Genomic DNA, 9,665 nt, shown 5'->3' with positions numbered 1-9,665 from the left:
TCCCCAACCGCGGCCCTCGAAATCCATCCTCCAGGAGCGGGGTTCTCTCCCCGGCTCCCGGAGACCCGAGGCGGGCGTCCCCCGGGTCTCCGGCACCCCCAGGGGCGCGAGCCCGGCCGGGAGACGGCGAGGAGCCCCCGCGCGCGCGCCGAGGGCAGGGCCGGCGGAGGGGAGCGCCGCGAGGTGCGCAGGGCGCGCGGCGGCGGGGTCGGGGGCAGGGGCGGGGAGGCGCCACGCGCAGCCAATCCCCGGGCCGCCCCCTCCCCGCCGCCGCCAGCCGAGCCGGGGCGGGGGAGCCAGGCGGCGGCGGCGGCGGCGGCGGCGACGGAGGCTGCCGTGGGGAGGGATGGAGAGGGGAGGGGGGAGCGGAGCCGAGCGGAGACAGCCGCGGCGCTGCAGAGCGGCTGGGGCGGCGGCGCGGCTCCCGGTGCTGCCCCCGGCGCCCGCCCCGCGGCGGTGAGCGCCCGGCCACGGAGGCGCCGGAGCCATGGGCTGCATCGGCTCCCGGACCGTGGGTGGGTACCGCGGCGGGGCGGGGGCGGGCGGAGGCGGGCTCGGCCCGCGCCGGTCCCCGGCCCCCCTCCCCCACCGCTCCCGGCGCCCCCCCCGCCCCGCCCGGCCTGGCTCCCGCACTTTCCCTGCGCTCGGCTCTCCTCCGCGCCCGCTCACCCCTCGCGCCTCCGGGGCCGGCCGCCCTCTCCGCTCCTCCGCTCCCTCGTCGCCCTCCGGCCTCCCTGCGCCGCCCTCCCCCAGGCGCGGTCCCTCTCCATCATCTCTCCACCGGCCTCCTCTCCCTCCGCGGCCGCTCTCCCTACTCCCGCGTCCCCTCGCCCGCCACCTCCAGGCCCTCCGCCTCGACTCTGCCCTCCCCGGCGCCTCTCCCCCTCCATTTCTGGGGCAGCCCCTCCCGAGGACCCCCGGCCTCCGCCCCGGCAGGAGTCCTTCTCACGCCCCCCCCTCCCCACCGCCTCCGTCTGGCTTGGGTGTTTTGCTCCCACCTCTTTGCTTCTCTGTTGCCTTTTTCTGTCGTTCCTGCCTCCCCCGATTCGCATTGTTCACGTGCATTTTCCCTCCGGGGCGGGGGCGGGATGCGCCCGGTGCCTCAGGGAGGGGAACGGGGTCCACGCCCGGAGAAAATGGGGCCGCGCCGGGCCCGGCTGGAGGGAAGGGCTGGGGGGCGCGGGGAGGAGGCGGGGGTTTAGGGGGACGGACCGGGGTCGGGAGCCGGCTCCCAGGAGGGTGGGGCCGGCCGGAGGAGCCGGGACCTGCACCTGTCGGCGGGGGCTGGCGGGGCGGGGCCGTCTCTTTATTTACCTTGGACTGGGGGCGGGCACGGGCGCTTCCTAAGTCTTCTCTCCCCTCAGCCTCTGCCTCGCTTCTACCCCCTGTCCCCCGGCCCACGCACCCACTCCACGCTCACGGCTCAACGAATGAGTCCAGCCCTCTCCCCAAACCCCCAATTTTCCCCCACTTCTCCCGCCTACACGACCCAGTGACCTCAGGCTGAGAGAATAATTCGTATTATTATTACAAACAAACTCACTCTCTGGAAGCCTGATTTCTCTGAGACCCGGTTTATTTCCATGGATACCCCCCTCCTCTGCTTTCACCTCTTCCCAGGGTTCTCTCTCTCCCCCTCCCTGCCCCCCAGGGCTCTGACTCAGCTCTCCCTCCTCTACAAAGGCCACCTCCCCCTCCCCTCTCTCTTGCTCTGCCCTCTTCATCCCTGCTCTCCTCTCTGTCCGCCCCATTCCTGCTCTCTACGCCCAGAGGCTCATTTCCTCTTCCCTGCCGGCCACAGCCCCTGGTCTGACCCATCTCCTCACTCCCCTGTAGCCCTGAGGGAGAGGGGTTCACCTAGGAGGGGTCCTGCCTCCTTCCCACCCATTAACCACAATCCCTCTGCACTAGCGGTGGGGATGCATGCTGAATGCCTCCTCCTGCTCCAGACTCTGTGCCCTTCACTCCTTCCCAAGACTGGGCCCCTAACCCCAAATTCAGAATCACAAAACTCCGCGTGCAGGAAGGACCTATAAGGTCCGGTTCCACAGACATCTGATCCTTGAGCCCCTTTCCAACTGCTCAGGCGGTTCCTCCCCCGCCTGCCTCCCCGGAGAGGCACCAGCCTGCCCTGTTGCCAGCGTCTGCCTTGGCCACATGCTCTCACCTGAACATTTACCATCAGTTTCCCAGTCAGCCCTCAGACCCTGTCCACCCCTCCCATTGTCTTTGCCTTGTCTTTAAGTTGAATGCCTATCCTTTCAGTTCCAGTTTTAAAAAGTTCCCTTGTCTCCTCCTCTGACCCCCTTTGCTCCTCTCCCATCCATCACTTGCCTCCCAACCGCGAGGGAAAACGATCACACCTCACTCTTGGCCTCCTCTCCCGTCACCGTTTCCGGGTGAACACACGCAGTTCCTGCCTCTAGCCCCACCACATCCCCTCCCTGTCAGACAAATTCGCCAACTCCAAGATACAAGCCGTAAAGCCCACTTGGAGGGAAGCTCACCCCTAAAGAAGTTCTGCCCTTAATTGTAGGAACATCATAGCTCTCATGCTCTCCCATCTAGAAACACTCCAGGATTCCTCAGGACAGAATAAAGAACTGTTTTCCTGCTAAAACCCAACCACGGACCCCCTCCGTTTCAACAACAACAAATAAGGCCATATAACACTTTCCTGGGAGGGAATATTTCGGCTCAACCTTACAGTTTGTCCCTACCAAAAATTTGGGGGAGAGGAGGGATGTAAAAGGGCCCGTGCTATCAGAAGGAGCAGTGGCTGGAGGGAAGGGAGGGGTCTGGAGGGGCTGCCCCTGTGTGGCCTCAGCATTGTGAGACCCAAGAGGGGCCTGTGGGCTGGGACCTAGGGAGGCTGAAGGTCAAGCAAGTAACCCTGTGGCCACTGCAGGGAATGAGGTGATTGCGGTGGATTGGAAGGGCCTGAAGGATGTCGACCAAATCAACATGGACAGCACCAGCTCGCTGCACGGGAGCAGCCTCCACCGGCCGTCCACCGAGGTGAGGCCCCGTGCCCTGCTGCCCCCCTAACCAAAGGACTTTTAGAAGACCCCAGAGACCATCCTGAACAAAGCCGCCCAGTTGCCCGATCCTTGAATTATCTTCCTAAATTCCAAGAGAACATCCCAGACACTCCTTCAGACTGACACTTTTACAGAACATTTCCTTTCCTCAAAACACAGGCCAAATGTTCTACTCTGAGATCCTAATTCCCTATGTTAAGCTGGGGGGGGGGGGGGGAGGGTGGGAAAAAAAAACCTGTCTACTTCACACACTTCTGGAAGTCCCTGGGGGTGGGGGTGGGGGGGGCTGCTTGCATTTCTGGAAGTGCCTGTGATCCCCGCTCCCTTTTCTCTCTCCTCACAGCAAACCCGAACTGATTTCTCCTGGGATGGCATCAATGTGAGTTCACCCCCCCCCCCCCCCGGTTTTCTCTAGCTCCTCTCCCTTATATTCTCCCTTAGACTGCTACAGAACACAGCTGTTCTAGGTTCCCTACCGACCTGCCATGCTTTTCAAGGGCAGTTAGGGGATGAGCTTCCTTGGGACTCCTGGGTATAATGAATGGTTCCCTTATCACCTGCCCTGGCTCAGGCCCTTCCTTCCTCCTGGAAACCGTGAACTCTCCTCTGCCCCTCCTCCCACATTCTTTATCCCAGCTCTCCATGGAGGACACCACTTCCATTCTGCCGAAGCTTAAGCGAAATTCTAATGCCTACGGCATTGGGGCCCTGGCCAAATCATCATTCTCAGGTGAGACTCCCGACCTGGGGATGTGTCCAGAGAGGAGAATCCCTACAGACTCCTTGTCTCTATCTCCTTGCTCCTTCAGATCTAAAGAAGACCCCCCCCCCCGACCTATTTGCCCTTTCCTTCATGCCCTCCTGTCCAGGCCGCCCCTCATATGGAGGCCTAAGGGATCCCTTCCCTCATCGGGCAGAGTCCCATGGGACTCGGGTGGGGATACCAGGTGGGTCTTGTATGGGCATCCTGTGATATTCTGGAGGATGTGGGGAATGTCTGGCCCCTCAGGGATTTCTCGCAGCATGAAGGACCATGTGACGAAGCCCACAGCCATGGGGCAAGGCCGGGTGGCCCACATGATTGAGTGGCAGGGCTGGGGGAAGACACCAGCCATTCAGCCGCAACACAGCCATGAGGCGGTGCGCAGGGATACCGATGCCTACTCCGACCTCAGCGATGGCGAGAAGGAGGCACGTTTCCTAGCAGGTACTTGTTCTTGGGACCCTCAAGAGACACGTGTTCAGGATGGCCAGAGACTGACCTTCCAACCTGATCCCCTCTGGCAGGACTTGCTCTATCCATATCGTGACCATAAGACTTAATTTCCCAATCAGCCCTGATTTCAGGCACTTGGACTTAATTGATTCGGATAAAGGTCTTCAAACTTATTTTCATTATCATCTCAGAAGTTAAGAAGAATTACATGGGATTGTGGGTCCACCTGTTCCAGATGCCTTCTGTTCTACATGGGAGGACTGTCAGTACCTGATGGAAAGGCAGGGGCCTCTGACTCGGAAAGGCTCTCCTTCTACCCATGTTCTTTGTTTTTGTTTTTGAGGGAGAAGGAGGGGGGTGGAGAGCAGATGAGAGCCGGGTAGAGGGGCAGAGGGAGAGAGAGAGAATCCCAAGCAGCCCCATGCTCACTGTGGAGTCTGACGCAGGACTCCATCCCACAGCCCTGGGATCATGACCTGAGCCGAAGTCAAGAGTCCGATGCTCAACTGACTGAACCATTTAGGCCCCCCTCTACCCATGATTCTTGAGGAAAAAGAACAGAAGGCTGTAGGGATCCCTTCTAGCCTTTGCTCCTCAGCACCTTGCAGTAGAGGATTCCCTTACTTGGCTCATTACTTGTGACAGCTGCTAGGTCAAGGGGCCTGGGTGAGGAGAGGATCGTATACAGAAGAGATTTCTTTCCAGGAAAGTGGTATTGCTACAGGACAGGCATATGGCATACCTACAACAGTGACCAAGCCCCTCTAACACGTCTCCATAGATACGTAGGAAGAATGAGATCCAGAAGAGAAGAGAGGGCTCTCGGTGGCGGTGTTGGTGGTGTGGATGGTGGAAGAACTCTCCATGAGGAGGGGAGCCAAACATGTAGTGGGTAGGGAATAGTTTAGGGCAGCTGGCTATGTAAACTTCAACTTAGGACTTTGACTGGGATGGGGACTCCCAAGTCTACCCATCCTCCCTAGTCTATTCTCCCTCCCTTCTCCTTCCAATTTCTTGAACTTTCCACTTTTTTTTTTAAATGTTTATTTTATTTTTGTTTTTGAGAGAGAGTGCACACACATGTGTGAGTGGGGGAGGGGGAGAGAGAGAATCCCAAGAGGAATCCATGCTGTCCGTGCAGCCCCCAATGTGGGGCTCAATCCCACAAACGACTTGAGACTAAATCAAGAGTCGGGCATGCAACCGTCTGAGCCACCCAGGTACCCCTCTTGACCTTTCCACTTAATAATACTATGGACCTACAAGCCCATGGTACTCCTTTGGGGATTCTCTGTTGAACCTGAACCCTCTCATTTAGATTCCTCTGTCTTTGACTACTAGCTAACATTCTTAAAACCTTCCAAAGATAAACTTCTGGGAATTCCTCATTTCAATCCCTTTGGATATCTTACCAGAAGACCCCTTAACTCTAGGAATTCTTTTTTTTTTTTTTAAGTTTATTTATTTATTTGGGGGGGGGGGAGGAGGAGGAATGGGGGTGGAGCAGAGAGGGCGAGAAACAGAATATCCTAAGCAGGTTCCATGCTCAGTGCAGAACCTGACGTGGGGCTTGATCTCACAACTATGAAGTCATGACCTGAGCCAAAATCAAGAGTCAGTTGCTTAACGAACTGAGCCATCCGGGTGCCCCAACTCTAGGAATTCTTAATCTGACCTTCTGGGAAATCTCATGCGGTTTTGCCCTATTTTGGGGCATTTGCAAAGTCTGTGTTGTCCAGTAGAGTAGCCACTGGCCACATGGTGGCTACTGAGAACTTGAAATGTGGCCAGTCTGAATGGAGATGCACCGTCGGTATAAAATACCCACTGGATTTCAGAGACTCGTCTAAATAAAATAATGTAAACGATCTCATTAATCATTTTTATGTGGATTAAGTGTTGAAAGAAAATCTAATATATATTGGGTTAAGTAAGATATAACAATTAATTTCATCTGTTTCTTTTAAAGTGTCTTTACTATGGCTACTAGAACATTTTAAATTACCAAAGTGGCTTGCATTATATTTCTGTTGAATGGCGCTGCCTCGCTGTCCCTCTACCCCCTGCATGTGTCTAAGGGTTCCCAGAGCTATCTCGTGCCAACCACTGTTCTTCTAGGTGTCATGGAGCAGTTTGCCATCTCCGAGGCTACACTCATGGCCTGGTCTTCCATGGATGGTGAGGACATGAGCGTCAACTCCGCCCAGGAGCCATTGGGCTGCAACTACAGTGACAACTACCAGGAGCTGATGGAGAGTCAAGGTGAGGGATGGTTCCTCTCAGGCCGAGGAGGCCTTGTCTGCTATCTAGGCTGCCTCTGTTCCTCTCTGTTCTTCTGAGACTTTCTGTTCATCTCAGCTTTCCTACTCTCCTCCCCGCGGTCTCCCTCTCATCCTCTGTGCTGTTGTTACTGCTTTTGACGTTCTGTAACCCTGCCGACCTCCGTGATTCTCTTCACAGATGCCCTTGCTCAAGCCCCCATGGATGGATGGCCTCACTCCTATGTGTCCCAGGGCATGTACTGTCTGGGGTCGTCAGATGCCTGGGAAGCCAGTGACCAGTCCCTCATCGCCTCCCCGGCCACAGGATCCTATCTTGGCCCTGCATTCGATGACTCGCAGCCTAGCTTGCATGAAATGGGGCCTTCCCAACCTGCTTCCGGGTACTCTGCTCAGGAGCCTCCACCTTTGCTGGGGGCGGACGCTGACTGGGCTCCGGGGGGCGGTGGGGTGGACCTGGCTAGGGGCCCTGCTGAGGAGGAGAAGAGGCCGTTGGCCCCCGAGGAGGAAGAGGATGCAGGATGCCGGGACCTGGAGTCACTTTCCCCACGAGAAGACCCTGAGATGGCCACTGCCCTCAGCCGGAAGGTGTCTGATGTCACATCCTCAGGTGTGCAGTCCTTTGATGAGGAGGAGGGCGAGGCTAACAACTAGCTTCCACCCACTCCACGCCCAGCCTTCCACTCCCAGCTGAGGGGCCTGGCTGCAACAACACCCTCCCTTCCCCCAGCAGTACAGCTGAGACCCGGGCAGAAGACCACGAGGAACCCAGGAGTTGCCTGTCCTCGCCAGGAAAATGGAGAGCCAGGGTGGGATTTAATCCAGGCATATGCTGTAGAACCACAGGTCTGGGAACTGAGGCCCAGGCAACCAGATGGCCGTGAACTTTGCTTGGCTGCGGGCTTCTGGGTCTGTGATGATGAAGCTCCAGGGCGTCTCCCGAGGTCGGGAGCACAGAGCGGCTTGTAGCCGTCGATGGGGATCTCACTTCTTCACTTTCTGATTCGTCTTCCAGGAGCCCTGACTGTGGCTGTGGGAATGCCTCCTTTCTCCATGTCGCTCTTGCTTTTCCCGACTCTGTATTTTCTCTGGCTGTGGCCCCAGCTCATCCCCACCGTGAGGAACAGACCTCAGGGGCTATTGGTTTGGCTCGACAGGCACAGGGGAAGCCACCGAAAGGCACAGGTCCTTAGAGGGTGGAGAATCTGCCCTCGGCGAAAAATGGGCTTCTGAGATCGGGAGTCATGGGGGAGGTGCGTGTGGCAGCTGGGATGCACAGGGACTCGAACACGATTCTTTACATCAAGGCCTGCCCACAGCCCAGAAAGTCACCGATGAGACCAAGAACAAACATGGCCGCCTGTTCTGGGACCTTGACTATCCCATGGCTGGAAGGAAGATCCAAGGATCTGGGGCCGGGGCTGGCTGCTCCAGCTCTTGCTTCCTTTTCTGCCTTCTTCTGGCTCCTGCTCTGGGAACCCTGACCCTGAGGGGGTGACGCAGAATGCAGGTGTCCTGGCCAAACGGGGAAGCATGAGGGCTGTGTCTCCCTCCATCCACCCTCTAATTCTCTGGAGCTGTTTACACTTTTCTCTTTGCCTTTTCTACATTTTTATAACTTCTTGGGGACTCAGGGTTGAGTGGGGTGGAGGGAGGAGGCCGGTGCTGTCAGGCCCCAGCCAGGGTGGGCTGTTTGTGAAGGAGCAGTGTGGGCACATGGCTCCTTTGCCCCTTCTTCAGCTGCTCCCAGGACTCCAAAGAGGGCCTCACAGGTGTTCTCCCTCCCTCCCCAGGCCTCCTGTGGAGGAAGAGAGGAGAATCAGAGTATTCTTCCTTCCAGGACAGGTGACAGTGAGGCATACGCCCCTGGAACGGCGTGCCCTCCCCCACCCAGTTCCCACTGTGGTGGGGACCTCTGTGTGGCGCTTCTGTGAGAGATCCTGACAGCAGGGGCCGGGGGTAGAGCAAAGGCCGCCGCAGCTGTGGAGCTGGACGGCACACTGCCCTCCCTGCTGCAGTGACACAGGGACACTGTGGGTAGAAGAGAGAAGCTGAGAGCTTCCTTGTTGCCTCTCCTTGTGCCCGACGAAGGCTGCGGGTCCAAGGCCTTGTGTCCCACCCAAAGTTTGTCAGGGGTCCTACCACTTTCTCCTCTGCCAGGAAGGGAGCACTGTCCCAGACCCTGGGCAGAAGTGCACCCCCCCCCCCCATGCCCCAGACTTCTATTTCTTTGGAATGAGGAGGCTGAGAGTCGGGGTGTTTCTGTCCATCCATGACCCCACCCCCACAGAGTTCACCCTTTCATCTGTGCTTCTAAAATGCAGCCGAGAACAAGGGCCCGTGTCCTCCAGGGGAGAGGAGAGGTTTTCCTGGGGTCGGTCTTTGGAGGACCCAGGAGTGGGCACGGTGAGCACACGTAAGCAAAGTCACCTTTTCTACAACTGTCTCAACAGAAGACCCCTCTCGTCTTTGAAAATGTGACCTGCCTCAGGTGGCGGCAGGACCAGTAGCTGGGAGCTCTGGAAGTGGCCTCGCGTGGCCCTCACGCCAGACTCCTGCCGCGGGTCCTCGGGGTTTTGCATGCTGGCGAGTCCCTGTGTCCTCGCCTGTGCCACCTGCCGTCTCAGCGCACCACCTTTCCCTCTTAGCCTCACCCCCTTCGTGCCTATGTTCTGCCCCCGTGCCCGGACCGCAGCGGCCATCCAGTCCAGCGGGTTCGTTCATTACAGTTCCTTTTTGCTCAGGGCCTGTGGAGTCGGGAAAGGTGGACTGAAGCGGCGTTCTCCCCGTCCTCCCTTCCTCCCTCCCTTCCCCCAGGAAGCCAGATGGTCCCTGAAACAGTGGCTGGAACTGGGAGGGAGTCTAGCAGACTTTGCACGAGGAGGGGGCTTGCAGACCAGAGGTCAGGTGGGGGCCTGCATTTCCCACTCTGAAGAGGGAGAAGAACCAAGGACCTGCCCTGGGACCCTCTTAGGACTCTGGTGGAGGGAGGAACTGCTCTCCGGTGCTGGGGGCAGGTGCATGGGGTTTGCTTATAGCCTATTCTAGGGGGAGGGGAGGGGCATGTGCAGGAAGAGGCTGTGGGGGGGCGGGGGGGTTGCTTTTTCCTTTGGGGTTAAAGGCTGTGCA

At 58.2% G+C, this 9,665-nt stretch overlaps 1 protein-coding gene across 2 annotated transcripts; it reads left to right on the top strand.

Moving 5' to 3' along the window:
• Positions 1-388: 388 nt before the first annotated feature.
• On the top strand, positions 389-9,594 carry FAM131B (family with sequence similarity 131 member B). Of its 2 annotated transcripts, XM_047838983.1 has the most exons (8): positions 389-515; positions 2,909-3,018; positions 3,385-3,420; positions 3,678-3,771; positions 4,051-4,248; positions 6,376-6,519; positions 6,718-7,146; positions 7,267-9,594. In XM_047838983.1, exons 1-8 carry the CDS (start codon positions 488-490, stop codon positions 7,503-7,505), a joined length of 1,278 nt encoding a protein of 425 aa, XP_047694939.1. In that variant the 5' UTR covers positions 389-487; the 3' UTR covers positions 7,506-9,594. The 2 variants fall into 2 exon arrangements, with proteins under 2 accessions (XP_047694939.1, XP_047694944.1); XM_047838988.1 differs by having other exon boundaries at positions 6,718-7,409.
• Positions 9,595-9,665: the final 71 nt, after the last annotated feature.

The sequence above is a fragment of the Prionailurus viverrinus genome, chromosome A2 (assembly GCF_022837055.1).
Source record: "Prionailurus viverrinus isolate Anna chromosome A2, UM_Priviv_1.0, whole genome shotgun sequence".
Classification (NCBI taxonomy): domain Eukaryota; kingdom Metazoa; phylum Chordata; class Mammalia; order Carnivora; family Felidae; genus Prionailurus; species Prionailurus viverrinus.
Note: the sequence above shows the minus strand (reverse complement) of the source record. Positions and strands in the feature narration are given on the sequence as shown.

Coding starts and splice junctions, on each gene's coding strand:
- FAM131B (XM_047838983.1), top strand. CDS start 488: ATGGGCTGCATCGGCTCCCGGACCGTGG. Junction 6,520..6,717: donor GGAGCTGATGGAGAGTCAAG/GTGAGGGATGGT, acceptor TTCTCTTCACAG/ATGCCCTTGCTCAAGCCCCC. Junction 7,147..7,266: donor GTCTGATGTCACATCCTCAG/GTGTGCAGTCCT, acceptor CCCTTCCCCCAG/CAGTACAGCTGAGACCCGGG.